At 37.4% G+C, this 25,257-nt stretch overlaps 2 protein-coding genes across 11 annotated transcripts in view; both read left to right on the top strand.

The window, feature by feature from the left end:
- DIAPH2 (diaphanous related formin 2) overlaps positions 1–25,257 on the top strand; it is a 1,008,307-nt gene that overhangs the window by 224,652 nt on the left and 758,398 nt on the right. For all 10 annotated transcript variants that reach the window (XR_009184437.2, XM_004477009.4, XM_004477011.4 and 7 more), the window contains one exon: positions 18,538–18,677. Coding sequence is in view for 9 of the 10 variants with exons in the window: in XM_004477009.4 (XP_004477066.1) it covers positions 18,538–18,677 (140 nt within the window). In the remaining variant the exon portion in view is untranslated. The remainder of the gene's footprint in view (positions 1–18,537; positions 18,678–25,257) is intronic.
- On the top strand, positions 18,792–21,823 carry RPA4 (replication protein A4). The gene is given in 3 exon segments (XM_071213246.1): positions 18,792–18,820; positions 20,376–20,809; positions 20,812–21,823. Coding segments are annotated over 3 exon segments (696 nt in total). The 3' UTR covers positions 21,045–21,823.

A 25,257-nucleotide genomic window follows, 5' to 3' on the forward strand; every position in this document is an offset into this window, starting at 1 on the left:
TGTTGTCATGGGAGCAGTGGGATGAGAGGGGTGGGGGGTATATGGGGACCTCATAACTTTAAAATGTAACATTAAAATAAATAAAGACAAAAAAAATAAAGATAGGGGGAATGTTCATTAACCTAGTGAGGTATCACTATTACAATGACTCAGTCATTCAAACATTTAATGGGTAACTCCTTCATTTCAAACAATTACTGAACATGTATTACATGTAGCATTGTTCTTGGTGTTAATATTATAATTAAAAAGATAGTGCTCCAATGCAAAAAAATTTTTTTCTTTGCTCTTTGAGGGGTTTTGGATTACAGAATAGTTACAACTTTGGCAGGGGGGAGGATCCATGGTGCAAGGTGTGGGTGTTTAGAGGATAATTACCATTAAAATTGTCACAGATTTTCAAACATTTTACATAGCTGAAATCATGCTGTATGTACAATTTTACAGCTCATTTCAAATAACATTGACCCAAAGATATATTTCCACATTGTTCAAACTCTTAACTGTTGCATAATATTCTGTTTTAAGTAGGCACCGTAGTTTATCCCCTTTATTTTCCTACATTTGGGCATATAAAGTGTTTATACATTTCCCTATTATATAAAAATGTCACCAAACTTCTATTGCATAAGTCTCAGTGTACAATTCAGATTAGTTACTATGATCGATTCCTAGAAATAGCAAGAATAAGTCAAAGAGAATGCATACTTTTTGAGGCTCTTGGTTTTTTGGTTTTGTTTTTTTCCCCCTATCAGATGGATTTCCAGAAGAGTTATACGAAACCTGCATGTTTCTACCAGCATGGTAAAAGAATACGTATCTTACCACATGGGCAGGGCTTTTAGTTCTTTAACTATATTCAGCAACAATAAATATATAATTTCTGGTATGTACCCTATTATCAAATTACTTCTTTAAACAAAAATTTTATGTACATATTTAAAGCTTAGGATTAATGTATTTGGAGGCAATCAGAAAAGTTTTTTTTTGTACACTTGGAATGATTTTTTGTTCTGGGTGATTACTCTGTTATATTGTACTATTCTGTTAAATGCCCAAACTAAAACATTTTTTTCTAAGTTTTTTATCTTAGTAGCTTTGATGACTGAGTCAGTCCTTTGGAGAATAAGCAATCCTGAACAGCATTTTAGGAGAATGAGAAGTTCCAAAGGTGTGAGAGAGAGAGAATAATGGATAGGACCCTGGACTGGAAGTCCAATGCCCTAGGTTCTTTTTCCAGCTCCATTTTTCACTATCTGTAAAATGGGGATAATACGCCTCACCTTGCAGTGATGTTTGAGGGCTTAACGAAATTTTATTTTCAAATATCTTTTTTATTCATTCAAAATAGTTCAAATATCAAATGCCAAATATTAAAGTCAATCTAAAATTTGAATGAATGGTAGAAATGTATTTTTATACTTTTAAACTTCTCAATCCCTAAAATATATTTCCATTAAAAATAATTAAAGTATATATTCATACATGATAATATATTATTAATGGTGTATTTTACTAATAACTTAATAAATAATTACAATACATTTATTAATATTTTATTAAAACCAGTATATTTTAATTAACTTAAAACCTTTATTGTTTCCTTTTACAAAGTTTAGACTGACCACAGGATTTCTCAGATGTAGGAAGTATTGATATTGGGCTTACGAATAATTAGTTTCTGTTTCATAACCTACATATACTTTATGTGTATTCTTTTGTATTTATAATATATTACATAAAAATAGAAAAAGGAGACTCTATCCTTTAAAAAAAGCCATCATGAGTTAACATGGTAAGTCTGAAAATAGCATAAGATTGTTTTGCTTTACTAATTTATGATAGTTCAGTTTAATAAGTGGGCTATTAAATAGTGGTATGAATAATTAATTTAACCTCACTGCTTAAAATAAAATATTTTTTCCCTGAATTTGTCAAAGTTCTATCTATAAATTAATCTTCTTATTTTTTTTAAGAATTAGCAATCTTGGGATGAGGGGAACAGTTAGACCACAAAATTAAATAATTGATAAGCCTCATTTAGAAGTTTTCATTTGAAAACCTGGTAAAGAAAATGATATTCTCATCCTCTTCAACCTTCGAGCTCTATGTCTTAGACATGTTTGTATACCAGTGTCTAGCACATAGCAGTTGCTCAGTAAACGTTTACCGAGTGAAATAATGTGCTGGTTGAGATTAAAAAACAAAAGTAACACGCAAAAAAACACATGAAGGTCATCTGTTTCTTACTTCCAATTTAGCTAATATACTGTCGGAGCTAAAAGGTTCTTTGAAATAATTAATGTCTTTGGTAAAAGTATTTTACATATACACTGAACTTTCTAAGAACCCAGAGCATTTCTTCACTCTTCTTATTCTCAAAATTCAGAATTTATACCAAATTGTTTTTATTTTGACTCCCAAGTGCTTGTGCATTGTTTAAAGCTATATAATTAATTATTTTCTGGGATAAGATTAGAAGTTTTGCCCTTTAGTTTTTTGTTTATTTTTCCTTTCAGGTAATTAGTCTGCTTGATAGTAGGCCTGTTGTGAGATCTACATTTATAAACTGACTAATGCATGTGATATTTCTCTTAAAAAGGCTTCCCCCATATAGATTTTTGTGCTTCAGTAAATGAATGATATGTTGGAGGAAAGGAGACCCCTGCCAAGCCTAGACTGTTCTAATATTTTAGCAATATAAGTGTATCGCACATTGGGCAATAGAAATTTTCCTGAAGAATCATGTGAACCACTAAAGAAAAAGACACTGGCTTTGAGTTATACAAATTAGTGAAATTTACAGTGGATGGTGAATGAAGTAAAGAATTATTTAATATACTGATGGAGTAGTAAATCATCTCTTCACCAATTTTTCTATGCAGCAACAGAAAATGAAATTTTGTCAAGTCATGTGGGATTTGGGATCCCTGTATAATATTGCACTTTTAAAAAAATATATTTTATTTTTTTAATTTATTCCTCCCCCCCCCCCCCAGTTGTCTGCTGTCTGTGTCCATTTGCTGTGTGTTCTTCTCTGATGAATTTTATCCTTATCAGTGGCACCGGGTATCTGTGTTTCTTTTTGTTGCATCTTTGTTGCATCATCTTGTTGTGTCAACTCTCCATGTGTGCGGTGCCATTCTTGGGCAGGCTGCACTTTCTTTGGCGCTGGGCGGCTCTCCTTACGGGGCGGACTCCTTACGCGGGGGACTCCCCCACGCGGGGGACATCCCTGCGTGGCAGAGCACTCCCTGTGGGCATCAGCACTGCGCATGGGCCAGCTTCACACGAGCCAAGGAGGCCCAGGGTTTGAACCGTGGACCTCCCATGTGGTAGGCAGACACCCTATCCATTGGGCCAAATTCACTTCCCTAATAGTGCTCTTAATGAGAGATATAGGCTGTCTGGGATGTGTGTGTTTCTGCCCCATTTTTGGCCTTAAATTTGGTCACTCTTGCTCTTAGACCTTAGGCAATATCTTTCTTCCTTTTTTATCTAGGACTGTGGATTGTTAATGCTGCAAGACACCTGAGAGATAGTGTTCTAACTCAACATGCTTGTCTTCATAAGAGGGGGAAACAGATTTACCCAGGGTACTTGTGTGTGTCTAATGGCACACAGTAAACTGGTGACTGAGCAAGGCTTAAAACCTAAGTGCCATGATTTCCACTCCAGCGATTTTTCCTTCTCAGCACACTGCCTGTTAGTGCTGGTGGTGTGTTTAATTGTCAACTAAATTTAGTAAAATCTCTCACACTGCTTCCTGGTCATCTAAAATTGCATATGTGGGATGTTGACTGCCAGGCTGATCAAATGGTCTTATTTATGGGTCTCAGAGAGATTAAGAAGGAGAATTTATCTACAGGTTTGTGTAAGGTAAAGCATCTACAGGTTTGTTTCCAGGATGGACAGAGGGTATAGATTTATCTAAAAGCAAGGAAATCTTACTTAAGGTGAGATGTTTGTTCCCATGAAGATTAAAAGTATACTTGAAGTACTATAAAGTGTTTCAGGGAAATTTGCTACAATTTGTTTTTCTACCAAGATGATTTATAGTCCTGTAAAAAAATCACCTGTATTTCATCAGCTTTCCAAGTTTGGTGTGGGTGTGTGTCTATTTTAATCACTGAGTTTACACGTTCTTTTAAAAAATTAATTTATTGAAGTATATCATCATACATAAATATACATAAACAATATGTGTATAATAATAGTTGTGAATTTACAAGACAAGCATAAATAACATCATACAGGACTCTCATAACTCACCCTACAACCAATAACTTGCACTGTCAAATCTTTTTAACTAATGATTAAAGAGTATTGTGAAAATATTACTACTAACTAAAGTATTTTTCCCCCAACCAACCCTATTATTATTATCTTTATATATCATTTATATTTAAATATACATATACAATGAAATGTATAGTAAAAGTTGTGAACTTAAAAAGCAAACATGCGTAACATCATACAGGGGTCCCATACATCAACCTTCCACAAACACCTTGCATTGTTGTGAGACATTTCTCACAAATTATGAAAGAATATTGTCTAAATCTTACTACTAATCATAAGTCCTTATCTTAAATTTGGTATGTTTTTCCTCCAACCCACCCTGTCATTTTTTCAATATATTTTTTTATGACAGAAGTTGTAAACGTATAAAACTAGCACGCGCATGTGCAGAATTACCAAACAGCACCCCTCCATCAATACACCACACTGTGATGGAACATTTGCTACAGATAATATAATATCATCTGATTGTTACCATGTCCATAGTGTACATTTGGCTCACATTTCCAATACTGCCTCATTATCAACACAGTACATCTTTCACATTGATGCAAGAATATTATATTATTACTGCTAACCACACCCCATAGGTCACTCCAGCTGCGTTTTTCCCATGCTTCTCCACATTCCCAACACCCTGCAATAGTGATGTACATTTGCTCCAGCTCACAAAGGATACTCTTGCATCTGTACCATCAACCACGATTCTCATCCACCCCTTGGTTTACTGTGCTGTTCAGTTCCTAGATTATTCTCTAGCATTCTGTCAGTTAGCATTTACATCCCTAGACTACCATTATCAGCCATATCCCCATTTATTAACAAGCTGTTACTCACTGTGTGTGTAACCATCCACTCTACACATTTCCACACTTTTACAGTAAAGCTAATTAAAACGCGTACATACATTAAACATCAGTAGTCCATCTCAGTCCTCTGCTTAACTCCCTTAAGATTCCACCACCTACCACCAGGTGTTGAGGATATTTTCCTACAATTTCTTCTAGAAGTTTTATGATTCTTGCTTTTATTTTTAGGTTACTTATCCATTTTGAGTTAATTTTTGGATAAGATGTGAGATAGGTGTCCTCTTTCCCTCTTTCACTATGGAGATCCAATTCTTTCAGCATTATTTGTTGAGTGCACTGTGCTGCCTAAGCTGTGTGGGTTTGACAGTCTAGTCAAAAATCACTTGACCGTACATGTGAGGGTCTGTTTCTGAATAGAAAATTTGGTTCCGTTGGTCTATGTGTCTGTCTTTATGCCAGTAACTTCCTGTTTTTACCATTATACCTAGGTAATATGATTTAAAGTCTGGAAATAAGGGTTTGCTGTTCCTTTTTATGATGTTTCTTGCTATTCAGGACACTTTACCCTTCGAAATGAATTTGATGATCATGTTTTCAGTTTTTTTTTTAATGCTGGTGGAATTTTTATCAGGATTGCATTGAATCTGTATATCAGTTTGAGTAGAACTGACATCTTAATGATATTTAGTCTTCCAATCCATGAGCATTGGAATATTCTTCCAGTTATTTAGGACTTTTTAAAATTTCTTTTAAGATTGTTGAAGTTTTCCAAATACAAGTGCTTTACATCGTTGGTTAAATTTATTCCTGACTATTTGAGTTTTAACTGTCATATTTTATTTTCCCTACTCTTTTGATACTTTTGCCTACTTTTATTGATATAATCTTCATTTCTAGACTCTCTTGCAGGCCTTTCTCTCCTGTCTTTGCTTTTTAGGCTCTAGCATACCCTTTAGATTTCCTGAAAATCTGGTCTCTTGCTTAGAAATTCTCCCAGTTTCTGTTTATCTATGAATAATCTAATTCTAATCTCACCTTCATTTTTTAAAGATAGTCTTGCTGCATATAAGATTCTTGGCTGGAAATTTCAATCTTGTTGTATCTTAAATGTATCATACCTCTGTCTTCTTGCCTCTGTTGTTTCTGGTGAGAAATCAGCACTTAATCTTATTGGGTATCCCTTATATGTTATGCATTGCTTTTCTCTTGCTGTTCTCAGAATTCTCTGTTTGTCTTTGGCATTTGATATTTTGATGAGTATTTGTCTTGGAGTTGGTCTATTTGGATTTTTTTCAGATGGGAGTACATTGTACTTCTAGGACATGAATACCTATGTCATTCCATAAGGTTGGGAAAATTTCTACCATTATTTCTTTAGATATTCCTTCTGCCCCTTTTCCCTTCTCTTCTCCTTCTGGGACACCCATGTCATGTATGTTTGCATGCCTTTTGCTGTCATTTAGTTTCCTGAGACTTTGTTCAATTTTTTCCATTCTCTTTTTCATCTGTTCTTTTGTATATTCATTTTCAGACGTCATTTCTCCATGCTCACCAATCCTTTCTTCTGTCTCCTCAAATCTGCTGTTATATGATCCCAACGTTTTTAAAATTTCATTTATTGCACCTTTCATTCCCATAAGATCTGCTATTTTTGTATGTATTCTTTCAAATTCTTCTTTGTGCTCATCTTCTTAATATCCTTAATCTCTTTAGCCATCTCATTGAATTTATTAAGGAGATTTGTTTGAACATCTGTGATAAGTTTTCTCAACTCCTTTATATCATCTAGAGTCTTATTTTGTTCCTTTAACTGGGCCATAGCTTCCTCTTTCTTGGTGTGGACTGTAATTTTTTGTTGGTGTCTTTGCATGTTGATTACTAGAGTATTTATTCTATGTGCAGTTTTTCTCTTTAGTTTAGGGCTTCCTTCACTTTCTCTTTTGCTCGTTGTGCAGTAGGAGCCAGGATTGTAATTGGTGCTTTAAGCTGTGGAGGCTCAAGCTGCCCTCATTGCATCAGGGACCAGTGAAGCTTCTCCCAACTTTTTCCTTTGCCAGGGCTAGGGACAGGGTCACAGGTGTGTGGAATAATCCAAGTCATGCAGGCCTAGACTATATTTGCCCAGAGAGACTGATGAAGTTTCAAGCCTCTTTCTCCCCTGCCTGGGTCGGGGATGGTACTGCTGGTGTTTGTAGCAATCTATGCAGTTCAGGTCCACGATGACTGCAGTTGTCCTAGTATACTTCGCATTTTCAGTCTGTGCCAGCCATAGGTAGGGCTGGAGGCCAATCTGGGTAAAAGAAGCCAGTTCCTGCAGTCACTGTGATTTTTGGTTAGTCCAGCTTCCCCTCAAGCTGGGAGTGGAATGGCAGTCCCTGGACTCCTTCTGACTTGGACAGGTTCACACCCCAGCAGTTCCTACGGTTATACCTTAGCCAGCTGAGTCTACCAATCAGTAGCCGAAATCAGCAGCCAACTGTCTCCTTCCCCCTTGTTTCTAGGAAATGGAGCTTCCAACTCCAGCCACAGAATAGCTCCTGGGGCGGCCTCTGCTGCCAGAGTAGGACAATCACCAGCCTCCACGGCTAGGCCAGTAATTTCCCAGAGAGGCTGGCGCAGGTCCCTGCAGCATACTCCCTGCTTGACTTTGTGCTGGGGCCTAGGCTAGAGCTGCATTCGGATCTGGATGGAAAGAAGCTGGGCCCACCAGCACTGTGGTTTTCAGTCTACCCCGCTTCTCCTCATACTCGGCGTGGAGTTAAGATAGCGGCTTCTGGCCTCTTTCTGACTTGGAGAGGCTCAAACTTTAGCTATTGTCAGGATTATACTTCAGCCCACTGGATTTACTCATCAAAAGCTGAAGTTTGTTCCCAAATGTCTCTTCCTTCCCATTTTTGGGAAGTGGAACTTTCAATTCCAGCAGTGGAACAGTTCCCAAGTTGGCTTGTGCCTCCAGTGGAGGATGGGCATCAGCCTCCAGGGCATGGAGTGCTCTACTTGTGAATATTCTCTGCAGATGGGCATTTTCCTCCTTCCTTTTCTTCAAGGTTGTGACAGGATGCTCTTCTGGCCTCCTGGAGCCCCCAAACAGGTGTTTCAGCTAGCTCCGTTGAGCTCTGGGTGTTGACTATCTGCCCTGTAGCCTGAGCTGACTCTAGAGCTCCTTACTCTGCTGCCCTCTTGCTGGTTGTTTACATAGTGTTTGAATCCATCCATCCATCCATCCATCCATCCATCCAACAAATTAATGTGTTCCTGACAGTATTTTATGGCCTGGGAATGCAGCTCTTATAAAGAGAAACAAACCTCCTCTCATGAAACTTATGTTTGAGTAAAGGGGAGAATAACACCAGATGAATAAACAAAGAAAATTTCAAGTAGTATTTAGGATCCCCCAGAAATATTGTGTGTTTTGTTTTTGTTGTATTTTTTCACTTCGTTTTTAAATTTATTTTGAAATTATTAACCCCCCCTCCCATTGTCTGCTCTCTGTGCCCATTTGCTGTTCGTTCTTCTGTATCTGTGTTCTCACTAGGCAGCTCTGGGAACCCATCCTGGTACCTTCTGGAGTGGAAGAAAAGTGATCAGTCCCGTGCCACCTCAGCTCTCTAGTTCATTGCATCTGTTGTCTCTTCTCTGTGTCTCTTTTTGTTTTGTCATCTTGCTGTGTTAGCTTTCTGTGTGGGCAGCATCACTCCTGGGCAGGCTGCACTCCTATGCAGGGTGGCAATCCTTGGGTGTGGGGCACTACTGTGTGCGGGGCACTCCTGCATGGGGTGGCACTCACGGGGGGTCATCCCTGTGCGGGGCAGAACTCCTTGCACTTGGCAGCACTCTGCATGGGCCAGCTCACCGCACAGGCTAGGAGGACCTCAGTATCAAACTCTGGACCTCCTATATAGTAGGTGGAAGCTCTATCAGTTGAGCCACATCCACTTCCCTTCATTTTAGATTACATAAAAGTTTCATTGAAAATAATAGGGGCTTCCCATATACCCCACCACGTCCACCAATATTGTGTGCTTTAATATGCTATTTCAATGGTGGTTGCATGGGATGGTCAGGGATAACGTATGTGAGGAGGTGATATTTAATGATAGGAAGGAGATCACCATGTACAGATTCAGGAAAGGAGCCTTACAAGCAGAGGGAAGACCATATGTAAAAAATCATAATAGGGGACTGGGCTTGAGGTGCTTGAATGCTAGAGAATAGACCACCGTGGCCGGAAGGTAGTGAGTGGGGGTTGGGGGATGGAATCAGATGAGGCTGTAGAGGTAGGCAAGGGCAAAGTTATGCATGGCATTCAGACCTCACCAAGAAGTTGAGACAGACTGGAGTTTGGATCTCTTACTAGCTTGTCCCCAGATAAGTTGCTTAACATTTGTAAACTTTAGTTTTCTCATTTGTAAACAGAAATGTGGCTTCCAAAGACCTGAACCCACTGGGAGGGGTAAGCCCTTGGCTCTCCACCATTGCCATTTACTACCCTAGTGGAGAGAGTGGGAGAAGGCAATGGTAGGCAAGCCCAAAGAATGGCTGTTAAAATGTCTTGAAGAAGCTTTGTAGGGCCCAGTGGTCTCCCGGGTTGACTTTTGTCTTGGCAGGGCCATGATTTAAGCCACCCATCTATGACCTAGTCATCCTGCCTGGGGCTAGTTTCCACAAGCCTAGGCAAGTGGCGTGGACACAGGAATTCCCGAGCCCTGGCAAATAGCAATAGTGGCGTACAAAGGTTTGGTATGGGTTTAGAGCACAAGAGCACAGCATGCGCACTTTCAGGCATTGCAGTTTGCTTTATAAATTATTAATTTTTCCAGTCCTTTGCCATTGGCAAGGGAGGGGCTCCAGCTTAACCAAAGTTCACTATTTCACACAATTTACTAGTATCTGAAGGCATGGAAATATACACTGGCATTAAATAAACACTGACAGAAACACAAAGCCTATCAATATGACTCATAATTTTCATTTTTCCAGTATGGCCATTTTTGAGCTACAGCTTGTTAATTATTGCAACCTTAGCGAGGGGGATCTTCTAACACCAAACTTTTAACAGGACTTTTTGCCTACCCTTGCTGTTTACAAAACAAGCTCATTTGCAATCCAGCAAAAAAACAAAAAACAACTTGTTTCTGGCTAAACCTTTCCACTGTTTAACTCATATTCAAACCAGTCCATTTTTATGTAACCAAGATTTTCCAAATCCAGACCAATTTTTTATGATGCTTTAGGACTTAAACCCATCAATGTCCCTTTCCAATATAATCAAACCTTCACTATCTTAGTGAAGGCAGAACCAGAACCAGATGCAACCTCGCAGTTAGCTAAACTTAAATATCAGGCTTGTTTTCTTTTCTTTCAGACCTGGAGAAGATGGCTTCCCCCCTGAATTTTTGGAGATATTGGGCCTTCTTTGGGAACTGATCAGTCTCCCTTTCTTACGTCTAAAGTTACATTTCCTGATACTATGCCCCGCACTTGGTCTTACCTGTTCCGTGTGTAGAATTTTTTCGTTCAGAGAATTTCCTTTTAGACCTTCTGGTGCATCCAATTGTCACTGGGAGGACTCTGACGGAGCCCACATCCTTTTTCTGGACTGAAAGAAGTCCAGGGGTGCCCAGATTTGGGGTTCACCTGAGCCCTCCCGACTTCCTCGGCGATATCCTAAAGGGGCAGCAAAGTGTTGCCATCTCTGGCCTTCTTTGTTATTCTGGACGAGGCCCCGGGAAATGTGGAAGCAGAGAGATTCAGTGATCCCATATGTAAGGCCAGGACTCAGTAATATTCTTGGGAAGGAAAATTTATTAATGACTGGCCGGGCTTGGGTACTCTTGTTCAGAAACTCAAGCCCTGAATAGGATCTTTGATTTTCTTTTATACAGAAGATGTAGGAGTGGTGAGTCAAATGGTGCTTACACGCAAAAGGACTCTTTGTTAGTTTCTTAGAGTTTCAAGTGTTTTATCTGAGTATCAGATAGGTCTTGAATTAACACATACTCTCCAAGTAAGCTTGAATTAACACATACTCTCCACATTCCAGTTAAGCTTGAATTAACACATTTAGTTTACACACACAGTCTAGGTTATTTATGAAGAAACACAGGCCCCCCCCCCAGCCCATATTAATACCACTGTGGTTTGTTGTTGCCATTCATAACTGAAAGCAGCCCTAAATTTTACTTAGAGGTTACTGGAAATAAACATGTAATTTCTTCTCTTCCAAGTTCACATGCCCCTTGTATGGGACCCCAGATTAAGAACACCTGGGTGACTTCCTAAATACCTATTTACATTTCATTATCTGATATATGTCATGGGCCTCTGTCAAGTAAATGATAAAACATAATGCTTTCTTTTATCAAGTCCTCTATGTGGTGGTAAACGGCTTTGTAAAAAATGCTAGTGCACACACTTTATAGTTTTAAAGATTTTCTTAGTGTCATTTTCACATATGCACCTTCTCAACTATAATTGCTTAATATTAATTTTAAAATGTAAGTGTAGATAGATTTTAAGTATAGGGTAGACTACAAATATATTTGAAATGATAGAGAAACATGTCAGATTCATTGCTTATTATACAGCTTGATTATTCAAAATATTAAATGTTTTAATTTGCTTTTACTCCACTCATTCTAAATAAGATTAAAGTTTTAATTTTCTTTCACTCGACTCATTCTAAATAACATTAAATGTTTTAATTTGCTTTCGCTATCAAATCATTTAATGGAACTTTTGCCTTTTGTTATTTATGTCTCTGAAAGACTTTTCCATTTAAGAGATGTTTTCTTTATATGAATGTAGAGATGCCATTTAGAGGTTTAGCATCATGTTCAGAGTTCTAATGCCCACCAAATTCACTGCTATCAGAATAAACAGGTAGATTGACTTGTATTGGACATTTACTTTGTATTTCCTTTTCCTATATGAGCTTAAGGATCTGATGATGAAGAAAATGTTTTTTTTTTGTTTCTTAGGTTTCTGAAATATAGGAGCCTCTCAAAAAACAACACTGGAAACCCTTTGTAGATGTAATTCCAAATTTGTTAATCTATAACATTGCCTTTTCAAAGAACCATAATGGTAGATAAGAAACCCACTTGATTAAAGTAGACAAGCATGACTCTATCAGAGTTTATAAATCATGGCCAGTAACAGTAGCAATATTCCTATTTTCTTGATAATTTTATTGTCCTTCCTATTTGAAGATGGCACCACTGATAGCATAAATTGCTATATGAGTGCCCTCTGTAGCTGAAAAGTTCTCTGTACAATCAATAGTTCTACCCCGTGTCTGCTGCAAGATACCTTTACAGTTTAACACTATGAAGCCTTTCCTCAAAATTAGAAGGAAATCTGTATTTACTTATTTACATTAAAGAATGACGAATCATACTCAGAGTAAGTCAATTTAAAAACAGAAGGAATGTCTCCACTGAAAATTTAAATGATCTTTTTAGAATATTGCTTGTCTTGTTTTCATGTTAACATTTCATGTCAGAGTAGGGGAAACGTGATTATTAAACTGACCCAATATATCTTTAATTCTTTGTGTACTGCCTTAGAATAATACAAACACAACCACATCAACAAGTATCTCTATCCTAATGATTTTCAAATTAAGGAGTGCCTTCAAATTGGGAAATCTTTTTGTTCACCTAGCTTTCGAGTAGCATAATATATGCTAATTGCTATCTTTGTCTGGGTTATTTTTTAAAGATCAAATGGTGGGCACAATGGCAATTTTCATTAATTTACTACAGAGTAGCTAGTTAAAATTTCCATTATTAACCATTCATTATTTAGTTGTTTCCTTTGTTCAGTATCAGAACAGGATGTTAATAGTAAGCCATTCTTGTATTACAGCCTTATTAAATGTATAGAAAAGTAGTTTACTCTGTTGCACTGTTTTGTTTTTAGGAGATACCTTTAATATTATGTTGCACCATATTGATTATGCTGAAGATTCTTTGACATTTTATAATATAGATTTCAGAAGTAAATACTTGTTGTTTTAATGTTTTTATTCAATATTGGGGGAAAAAATGAAGTATAGTAGAAAAAGGAGAGACCGGAAGACCAGAATATTTGTGTTTTGGTCCAGCAACCTCATTAATTATGTGATCTTGGGCAATCACCTCAGTTCTCTATTTCTATCTTTGAAGAGCTGATCTTCAAGGACCAGTTCAGCCCTAACATTCTATCATATTTTCATAATGATCAAATATGAACTTACGTTAAAACCCCAAACTCATTCAAAGCTTGGTAAATGACATTTATTCTGTAAGATTATTTATTTTCTGTCTTCCTACAATAGATTTTTTGCTCCCATTTCCTGTAACCATGGTGTACTCTAAATTACACAATTTTAATTTGTTTCTTAGACTTGGGTAGCTGAGCCAATTGTTGGGCAGTTGTTCCATGGAGAGTATCTCAGCCACGACCATAGGCCCTGTATTAGACTGATGTTGTAGAGGATGGGTTAGTAGAAGGAAATTGGCAGCTTACTCTGTGTCTATGAGAAAATACTTTATCCTATTTTAGGGACTTTGTATGCACTATCTTATTTAATCCTCACAACAAACAGAGGAGGTAGGTGGTTACCCCTTTTTTCATAGATGAGCAAACAGGTTCTCAGAGATGAGTTAAATAGCCTGCTCAAAGATTACCTTGCATGTAAGTGATGTGGCTTTGATTCAGCCCCAGGTGGCAAAGTCTGAGTTGTGCCTAGAAAGCCATACACCATCCCTTTTTGCCTGGTCTATACTCCATATCCCCAAATATATTGTAACTCAAAGTGTCAGACCTATAATATTGTGAATTAAAGATAAACTGAGCTTAAAAGCTTCAGCATGTTGAAACTTACCAGTCATTCATTTATCTTTTTCCTCATCCATTCAGTCATTCACTCAAGACATATTTATTTTCAGTGCTTACTGTGTGCCAGGCACTGTGTTAAGGTCTGGGGATTCAGCAGTGAACAAGGGCAGCAATATTCCTGCCTCATGGAGGAATTTACTAAATTACAAAAGATAAATTTAAATACTATAAATGAGTTTTAAAGTGGTGTTGTGATAATAACTGGGTTGTGAAGGGGAGGATGTTGAACTGAGACTTTTTTAAAAAAAGATTTATTTATTTCTCTCCCCTTCCCCCCCACCCCCCACCCCATTGTCTTTTCTCTGTGTCTATTTGCTGTGTCTTCTTTGTCTGCTTCTGTTGTTGTTAGCGGCATGGAAATCTGTGTTTCTTTTTGTTGTGTCAGCTCTCCATGTGGGCGGTGCCATTCTTAGGCAGCACTTTCTTTTGCGCTGGGTGGCTCTCCTTATGGGCACACTCCTTGCACATGGGGCTCCCCTACACGGGGGACACCCCTGCATGGCAGGGCACTCCTCGCACACATCGGCACTGCGCATTGGCCAGCTCCACATGGGTCAAGGAGGCCTGGGGTTTGAACCGTGGACCTCCCATGTGGTAGATGGACACCCTAACCACTGGGCCAAGTCTGCTTCCCTGAGCTGAGACTTGAATGATGGGGAGCCAGCAATTAAGAGTCCAGGGGTAAGAGTCTTTCAGACAAAGAAAACTGCAAATATAGAGGTCATTTGACAGGAATAAGCTCTATTTATGAGACTCCAGGTGAGGAATAGCAGGCCCTTTTTACACATTAATTAAGAAAATCACTTTAAGGATTGTTATAAGACTGGTATGAGACTGCAGACTTGCAAAATTTTAACTTTTCATACTAGAAATTTTTAGAGGCTATTTGATGCATGTAGTAAATCGATCCATTCATTTTTACTGATAGAGTTTATATTACTGTGGAAAGTGATTTGATTCAGCAAAAATTAAAGTATAATTTTGAAATTTTGAAATCATGCTATAAATGTTTTCTTGCTATTATTCCTTGTGGAACTGTAGCCTTAGGAGATGGACAAACCAGTTATAGGAATAAGGAAATAGTTTCATATTGATGATTTTACTTTGTCATCTATATGCCCTCTATGATGACTCATCCAGAACACTTGTTGAACATTTATTTATCCTTACAAAGTAAGAAAGATCAAATCAGTGGTAATTACACAAAATAGAGGTGCAAAAGGTATGAAATTGTATCCTTGTTCTGTAATAGTTATGGACAAATTCAATAATAGTACACGTTTATTAAGGGCTCACTAAACTCAGACACTATGTTAGACATTTGGTACACATGGACTTCACAGATTAGAAGAGAGACACAAATAAATTCCATCTACCATAATGTTTAAAGAACCATAATAATATTATTCCACAGCTCTATAAGGGAATAGAGTCCCCCTACACATTGGAAGAATTTATCAAGGCTTAAAGCATTTATTTTTCAGTAGAATTTTTTAATTTCAGAAAATTAAGAATAATTGACAATTTCAATGTTGAGGCATTTTCAATAAAAAGTCAAATGTTATGAAACCCTATGGAATCCACTACTTATTATCAGCCCATTTTAAAAATTATTTTTTAAAATTCTACATTCTCTAGTGATATGAATTCTACCAAATTGGGAGGAAAAGTACCTTATCAAGATTAGATATGTAGCAGAAATTGAGTGAAATTTGTACAAACTTGGAAAATGGTACACAAGCTAGAATCATAACTCAGGGGGATGCATTTATAATACTGGAAAGAGGAACTTATTTTGATGTGGGTCTAGACTGTGAAACAATGAGTTATTAGTACAGTGAATGTGTTGATAATGTTTTCTTCCCAGCCTTTTCCCTAACTACTTACATAGTTATAGCAAGGCAATGAGCTAAAGAGCTATGATGAAATGAGTTCTAGAAATAACCCTACATATATTGGAAATTAAGCTAATAAATAGTCACTATAAGATAAATGCTTTTAATGACTTTCTAAATTTTTTACAACTTTTATTTGTCTTTTTTATAAAAAGATACCTAGATCACAAAAAATGTTACATTAAAAAATATAAGAGGGGAAACGGACTTTGGCCCAGTGGTTAGGGCATCCGTCTACCATATGGGAGGTCCGCAGTTCAAACCCCAGGCCTCCTCGACCCGTGTGGAGCTGGCCATGCGCAGCGCTGATGCGCGCAAGGAGTGCCGTGCCACGCAAGGGTGTCCCCCGCGTGGGGGAGCCCCCACGCGCAAGGAGTGCGCCCGTGAGGAAAGCCGCCCAGCGTGAAAAGAAAGTGCAGCCTGCCCAGGAATGGCGCCGCCCACACTTCCCGTGCTGCCAACGACAACAGAAGCGGACAAAGAAACAAGACGCAGCAAATAGACACCAAGAACAGACAACCAGGGGAGGGGGGGAAATTAAATAAATAAATAAATCTTTAAAAAAAAATATATAAGAGGTTCCCGTAAACCCCACACCCTGCCCCACCCCACTCCTCCCACATCAACAACCTCTTTCATCATTGTGGCACATTTTTGCATTTGGTGAATACATTTTGGAGCACTGCTACACTGCATCGATTATAGTTTACATTGTAGTTTACACTCTCCCCCAATCCTTTCAGTGGGTTATGGACGTATATATAATGCCCAGCATCTGTCTCTGCAATATCATTCAGGACAATTCCAAGTCCCAAAAATGCGCTCACATCACACCTCTTCTTCCCTCTCCCTGCCCTCGTCAACTCCCGTGGCCACTGTTTCCACATCAGTGATACAGTTTCTTCTATTGCTAGAGTCACAATAGTTCTGTAGTAGACTACCAGTAAGTCCACTGTAATCCATATATTATTCCTCCATCCTGTGGACCCTGGTATGGTGATGTCCACTCCACCTCTTAATCGAGAGGAGGCTTAGATACCACATGGCTGATGGATGTGATTCTCCTGCTTACAGTTGTAGACACTCTCTGTTCCCTCGTGTGGTGGTTGACCATCTTCATCTCCCTGTTAGCTGACCTGGGTAAGTCCAACGAACCAGAGAGTAGGTGTTGCAACTCTGCTGAGGCTTAGGGCCCAGCTGGCACATGGACAGTCCAGAGATTCAAGTGTCCTGAGTATACACCAACCTCAGCGCCATCCACAGGTTCAGTAAAAGTAACAGAAGAGGCATGTGCAGAGAGGTCACATCTGAGTCCAACTCCATCACACTCAGAAGCACAAATTACAAAGTAAGAACCACTGGCAAGGCACTGAACTCCAGAGCCATATGCCATGACCATAGATCCTGTGTGTCTCCATAGCCCTCTGGAGTACTAGTACCTGGGGTTGTATCTGCTTATTTTGAAGTCTCTTAGCCATGTAAATTCATTTGTCTTTACCATTTCCGGCTTTTATTCAAGGTCTTTTTCTAGTTGCATTGCCAGCTGCTGGTGATTGGTAGTAATCCCTTGGTGCCAGGGAGGCTCATACCTGGGAGTCATGCGCCATGTTGGGGGGAAGGTAATGCATTTACATACTGAGTTTAGCTTGGAGAGTGGCCACATTTGAGCAACATGGAGGCTCTCAGGAGATAACTTTTAGGTACCCTGTAGCTCTAGGCCTAGTTGGAATTTCAAGCACACAGGCTCATAAGCATAGTCATCAGTATCAGGGGCCCATCACTGGATCATCCTTCTTCACTGGTTTTGCCCTTGCACTTGGGGGATTGTTGGTATTCCATTGGGGAATATGACAGAGCTCCCCCGGCTCAGAATGCAGTACTCCCTCAGTCGTTGTGTATAACTCTACTACAGTAATACCCAATGAATATCCAAACATTTTTATATTCCCTCTATACATGCCCTTTTTAAGATTAATCTACAACATGGGCATAATATAGGAAGAAATAGTTGGCAAGTGGTTAATACTTTAGATTGATTTGATTCAACTAATATGCTAATAGACTATTGTTTTGCCTTTTAATAATCTTTTCACTTTTTTCAACATCATTTTTATTGATATGGATTAATAACATAAATCCATCAAAAGTGTTTTTTGAGATGGAGTGATTAATTACTGAGACATATTTCAGTAAGTTTGGGCTAATATATAATGTTTTATATTAATCATCTTTACTATATTGTTTGGAATAGAATATAAACATCGAAACTGGAAAAATTAATGAGATGATTCCTAATATTCCTCCTCTGCGTTAAGGATTCACCAGCTAATGTTAATCAAGGTATCTGGAATGTAAACTTGAGCAACCCTGTCAAATGACTCTGTGCAATTCAAGTCCATGTTCTATGAATCTTAGGTCATGAACCTCAGAAGTGTAGATTTCTTTTAAATGAGAATGAGGAAAGTGTTGAGATATATGCAACAATTTTGCCTAGTTAATTCTATGATGAAGAATTTTTAAGTGCTTAGCTTTATGCACACTTTCTCCTGCAATAAAATGTTTATATATTCTAGACATTATTTTAATTAAACAAATGTTTAAGCTGTTGTTTGTCTAAAATTAAATAGTATTTTTCTTTTATTTTGTAGGGAGGACTGAAAAACAGCAAACATGAATGCACCCTCTCTTCACAAGAATATGTTCATGAATTACGATCTGGTATTTCAGATGAGAAACTTCTGAACTGCCTGGAATCGCTGAGGGTTTCTTTGACCAGCAATCCTGTCAGGTAAGTAGTTTGTATCATTTTGGGATGATTAATATAACTTGTTCTGTATGTAATTTTTTGGGAATATAATTAGTTATGTTATTTTAACCTCAAGATTTTCTGACTAGAGGTCTCATGTTAGCTAATAAATCAGCAAGGCCTGTGTGAGGTTTGGAAACATTTAAGATACGTTTAGATAATCTGATCTCTAATACTGTGCAATTTTAAGAATACAAATATTACTTGTATATTCAATTCCTCCTTGATAATTTAAAACAGAGCTACAAGCTAAATTGCACATTTACATGGAAACCTATTTATGTACTTAGTGATGTTTATATATTTATTTGTATATTGACTTTTAAACTTCATAAGTAAATATAATTTTACATTCTTTTACCAGTTTTAGATATACTCTTCACACATTTCTTTAATTTTGGGGTAGCAGAACTAAATTTTTGTTGTAATTAAAAAGGAATAAGAGGAAGATATTAATAAACTCATTAAGTTTCTATACATTTAACCTATAAACAATATAAAGTACTGTTAAGGAAAAGGTAACTTGCCAGTGGTGGATTCCAATGGCTCTTATTCCTTTATTAACTTTACTTAGGCCATTAATTTTATAGTATAGCATCCAAAGCAACATAATGATTTCAGAAGGAAAAATAAATATTCAGTGTAATATCTAAATGTTCTATGATCTACTTACAAAACTGTTGTAATTTTTAGTTTAAAAATTAGATACAATGTATGTAGAAAATTAGAGACCTACTTTTGATTTTATTCATGTTTTTCCCAATATATAATAAAGGTTCCCATATCTTGTATGTTCCTGAACTGTCATAGAGCCTTGAAAATAAACTTAAATTAGAACTGAGTCATACAGTTCAGATTCATGTATAAATAGAAATTTTTCATATTATTTATTATTACAGTGCATGTGACACAATGACTGGAGATTAGAATTCCAGAATACAAATTTTTAAAAGGCAGTGCTGAGAGGCAACTCACCTTTGTGTATTATAATCACTCAAAGTTGCTTGCCTTTCCATTTCTTCCAGAATGCTTCTGATTTAAAGATTTAGACAAAGGATGTGAGTTCTTTGAGATGACTAACAAGGTGGTAGCCGGTTTTTCACCCTTTTATTTAACTCTTAGCACTCTACAGTAGTACCTAGCACTTAACGTACCCCTGAAATTACTGTCAAATGGTTGACTGATTCAATGAGTGAATAAATGAATTCTTGAAGAAGTGAGTATAGAAGTTGTTGCATTCAGGAACAGTGGGAAAAAAAAAACCTTGGAAAAATGCACTCTTTTAAAGACGGCGGGAAAGGTGTGACGTTTCCTGTTATTTAAAAATATTGTACAGCAACTACAAGCACTCTCCAAAGAGTTACAGGATTAGGCAAGGACCTGGCATGTCCTGATGGGCTGGATACAGCTGTGTTCTGGGAGCTGACTGGCTCCCTGGGCAGCATCAGGTTGTTGTGTAGTCAAGGTCTAGGCATTCTGTTGTAGCCCACTGTTTAGCTCTGAGCCAGTCTGTGGAACACACTAATAGGAGCTAAACAGCACTTCTTCATCTGCCTGAGTTATTCTTGAGACAAGCAGGAGTGGGTTTGGGAATATTGTTGGTTCTGCTGCAGGTGGAGCCAGTGGAGCCAGTGGCCAATCCTCTGACGGAGGTGCAGCACCTGCTCCTGAAGCTTGAAGATCTAGGACCTGGATCCAAGATATTGTACCTTGTGTAAACCAGCTGCTCATATCCACTCTGGTGGACAATGTGTTCAAGATTTGGGGAATTGAGATTTCCCAGGCCTCTGTCATGGGGATAATCACACATGTAGAGTATTCCACGGTACATTCTTTACAAAATAATGATATGACCTCCAAGCTTATTGAGGTCGGGCAGTGGGTTGGCAGAGATAAAGCAAAGCAGGAGCTGATTCTGCTACCAGTTGGGGTATATGCCAAAGTGTTTAGTATCCTAAAAAGTTCTGGGGAAGCAAAGAGCCTTGACATATTGAAGATACGGGTCCTGGAGGACATGAACGAGTTCACCAGACACATTGTGGAAACCTTCAATGCACACATGATGCTGAATAGAGCCTACCAAGTGGCCACTGGTGAGAGTGCGTCTGTTTTCTCATAGGCATAGATGATGATACAGATTACAGTGAATATCGCCTCAACTTTATCCGGAAGAATGTGCTGCGGTTGATCCACGAGTGCTCTCGACCTGAGGGAAGGAGCATTCGGGAGCTCCAGACTGAGCTTAGCAGCCTGAGCATCAGGGTCATCAATCAAGCCATTGATTATCTGACCATCGAGGGCCAAATCTATTCTACTGTGGATACGGAGCCTTTTAAATCCACCAACTGAGGCAGTTAAAACATTTTTTTTCTTCAGAAGACCCTTGCTTTTAGAAACGAGTAATGTTGACCTGTTGACTTTTAGGAAGTAGGAATTTTCAGCTAGGAAGTAGGATTTTTCAACAGAAGCTCTCAACTGGCATTCTTTTGAAACTGGCATTCTTTTCCAACTGGTTTTGAACTGTTATGTTTTTCTAACTGTGATTGAAGCCCAGGGGGAGACAGCGATGGATGAATTGACTTGACTATTTGTAGGAATTACCAGCAAGTTAGTGAAAACATTCCAGGATGGATGAATTTGGGGAAGGAAAAGGTACAGAAAGAGTTGAAAATTATTGTTTAATTGCATGGGCGCTTCTTTCTCTGAATTAACTATATATTAGGAGAAAATACTTGCAGTCAGGGAAGCCCACTAAAATACCAAAAAAAAAGTTTACTTTGACTTATTTTACACATTTGGAGTTAGCCTGTTATAGACATTTTGTTGTCTGTTGCTAAGTACAGTGTTTGCTTAATTTAAATGTGTTAAAGGTAGTAATGAATTCAAATATACTAGAGTAATTGGTTAGTTCAGATGTTCAGATCAAGGGTTTATGAATTGCTTTTATCACCATAGGTGTATGTTATTTTATTTATGACTTTATGTTTAAATAAATACTTCAGTTTTTGGAAGGGCACTCTGAATTAATTTTCTTAAAATGTGAAGTTTAGTGGTTACTTAAAATACAATGTGGAAGGATATTTGCATTAAATTATAATTTCTAGTAGTGTTATGGTACATGGATGCTAGACTTTGTTAGTTTGATGTTTTGGTGTATTATCTATAGTACTAAATCCTGTTTTATATATGGTAGTATTACTTTTACAGATTAGACAAAAGAAGTCATTATAAAATTATTAAACTTAGTAAATTTAACCAAAATCTATTTGAAAGTTGTATTAAAACACTATTACAAAATCTTAACTTTCTGGTGTGATATTTTTTTAAGTATATTTGAAAAAGGTTTTTATTTTATATCCTTGAGGATTAATAGTTTTACTTGTCTAGAAGAGAATTGTTCTCTTCTAGATACACCAATAGCATATGTTATATCTTAGCTGTAATAATACATTTTAATGTCATATTAATTATGTGAGACCAATAATTGATCATTATATTACATTATTAGTTGTACAGTACACTAAATATGGTGTTTTTCAAGATACTAGTTTTGTTACATTAGAAGAAAGAAAAATATTAATTCAGAAAGGTAGAAGAGAAAGAAAAAAGCCTCATTTATCTTATTGGATCACAAAAAGGGCAGTGGAAAAACAGAATATCCTTTAGATGCACCATTGCCAGTAATCCATACTTTTTAACAAAACTGTCAAAATATTGCTTCTTTTTGCCAGCCTCTAAAAAGAAAAACAACAATGAACCTTTTCTCAGTGCTTCCTTTAGCCCTATAAGGCATAAACTTAACTTTAATTCCCCTCAAAAGCAAAGAAATAATTGCTGCCCTCTTTGACACACACAAATTGATAACATACTATATTAAGATGTCAGTTAAATTGTTAAACATTTTTTACAAATCTGGTGTTTGCAAACTTAGGAAATTCTGGACCCCTGTTGGTTGAAAAAGGTTGCCTTTGTCTCGGGTAAAACCATACTCGGGGAGGGATGACAAGGGGCATATTTTTCCCTCAGAATTCTCGTATGGAAAGTAATAGTCTAGGAGATACAATATGTTAGTTCTTTTCTAATATCACTTATAAAGATGCAGGAATCCTTAGATCAAAATCTGATATTGATGATTCTAAGTTTAGATCACTCTCAATTGTCTGAGTTGACTCAACTGGCCACTTGGATGAATAGCCACATTTTTCCTCATGCTACAGAGTATTCCTCATGAAGTATAATTTTTCTTTAAAGCTGTTTTCGTTTGGATGACTAAGTTTCCTTTATTCATACAAAACTGATTCCTTATGAACTGAAATGCTGCGATCTGTAGACCTGAATTTAAAGCAGAAAACCAAACTCTCCCTTACCTTTGAGAGGAAATGTCCTCTATGTTCCTTGGAGTTCTTTTTGGCTTTGATAATTACTGCAGCCTTCCTCTTATTCTTCAGAATGGAACCCTGTCCGTTAGTGGGATTCTGCTGAAGATAAGGGACTGCAGTGCCAGAATATCAAGCAGTTCTAGATAGAATGTGGGTGGAAATTAACAAATATTTTTAGACAGAAAACAATTGCCTAATAAGATTTATCCATATATGGAGAAATGTTATTGACCTGGAGAAATGTTATTGACTCTTGAGGGTAGAAACCTGAAAATCGTTATTTAGGATGATAATCCCCTTGGGGTTTTTCTCAGTCTTATAGGAATATGAAATGTATGCATTTGTATTGAAGTTTATTAGAAATTATAAATAAATTTGAAAATGTTTTCAAGTCAAAGCTAATATTATTATCGTTATTATTAGTTATTTTTATTTACATTTGCCTATTTAGGTTTACATTGGGAGTATAATCTGAGACATAAATTCTTGTGTTTTTTTTCCAATTAGGTTTACTTTTTTTTTTTTTTTTCTGGAGGTATCGGGGATTGAATCCAGGTCCTTGAACATGGGAAGCAGGTGCTCAACCATTGAGCTACATTTGCTCCCCTAGTTTACTTTTTAAAACTACAAATCAAAACAGAGAACGACCAAGAATTATTTTCATTCATTAAAACTTCAGTGAGCACCGACTATATGCATTTAAGTGTTAGTTAACTTTCATTTTAATTAGTTTAAATTCAGTTGACCTCTGAAAGGCTTATAAAAAATAATGATATTTAACATTTATGTAGCACTTATTATTTGCCAGGCCCTGTTGAGAGAGAGAGAGAGAGAGAGAGAGAGAGAGACGTTCATACTGGATGTACTACACACATCTTTAAAAATAAAACAAAAGATGAAGAATAAGAAACACTTATATAGCATTTACTGTCCTCTAGAAAATGTTCTAAGAACTAAAATATGCACATTTTCCAGGGTATTACTATGATTAGTATTATTATCATTGCCGTTTTATAGATGAAGAACCTGAGACTCAGACAGGTTTAATAATTTGCTCATATTTAAGGTTATACTGGTATTAAGTGTCAGAGCTAACATTCCAATTCAGGTAGTATCTCTCCAGAGTTTGATCCGCTTAGCCTTTATATTGTTCTGTCTTACAATAAGGGAAGTCTTTAAAATATACCCCTTTCACTCTTGTAATATACTTAATATTTTGGCTGAATTTCATTGAAATCTGCCTGATTTGAATTTAAAAAAAAGACACACGATGAAATCGTTCAGCAAATAGTATATGAATAATATAAAAAACACCTGTGTACTCATCAACCAGCTTAAGAAACAAGACTTAATTTTTTATTTATTTTTTAAATTTTTTTATTAAGATTTATTTTATTTATTTCTCTCCCCTTCCTGCCCCCCCCCATTGTCTGCTCTCTGCGTCCACTCACTGTGCGCTCTTCTGTGTCCTCCTATACCCTTGGTGGCACTGGGAAACTGCATCTCCTTTTTGTTCTGTCATGTTACTGCATCAGCTCTCCATGTGTGCAGCACCTCCCCTGGGTGGGCTACACTCTTTTTCATGTGGGGGGGCTCTCCTTGCAGGATGCCCTCGTGTGGGGGGCACCCCCACGCAGGGCACCCCTGCATGGCACGGCATTCCTTTCATGCGGCAGCTCTGCATGTGGGCCAGCTCACCACATGTGTCAAGAGGCCCTCGGTATCGAACCCTGGACCCTCCCATATGGTAGGCGGATGCACTATCAGTTGAGCCACATCCACTTCCCCAAGACTTTATTTGTTATAGTTGTAAAGAATGTAGCCATGCACCTCAGATGAATTTTTTTTTATTATTCATTTTTAAAAAATATTACATTCAAAAAATATGAGGTCCCATTCAACCCCACTGCCCCCCCCACCACTCCCCCCACAGCAACACTCTCTCCCATCATCATGACACATCCATTGCATTTGGTAAGTACATCAGATGAATTTTGAATGACACTATAGCACTCATTGTACCTCTGTTTTCATTGATTGTAAAACATCTGGAATTCTATATTATTCTCTAAACCTATTTTATTTTTTGAAGTATAATATCTTAAAGGATATGTATCTTTGTATTGAAAAGCCTATCTCTTTCTGATGACCAACTAACTCTGTGTAAATATGAGGATTCTTTG

This window comes from Dasypus novemcinctus, chromosome X, assembly GCF_030445035.2.
Source record: "Dasypus novemcinctus isolate mDasNov1 chromosome X, mDasNov1.1.hap2, whole genome shotgun sequence".
Taxonomy (NCBI): domain Eukaryota; kingdom Metazoa; phylum Chordata; class Mammalia; order Cingulata; family Dasypodidae; genus Dasypus; species Dasypus novemcinctus.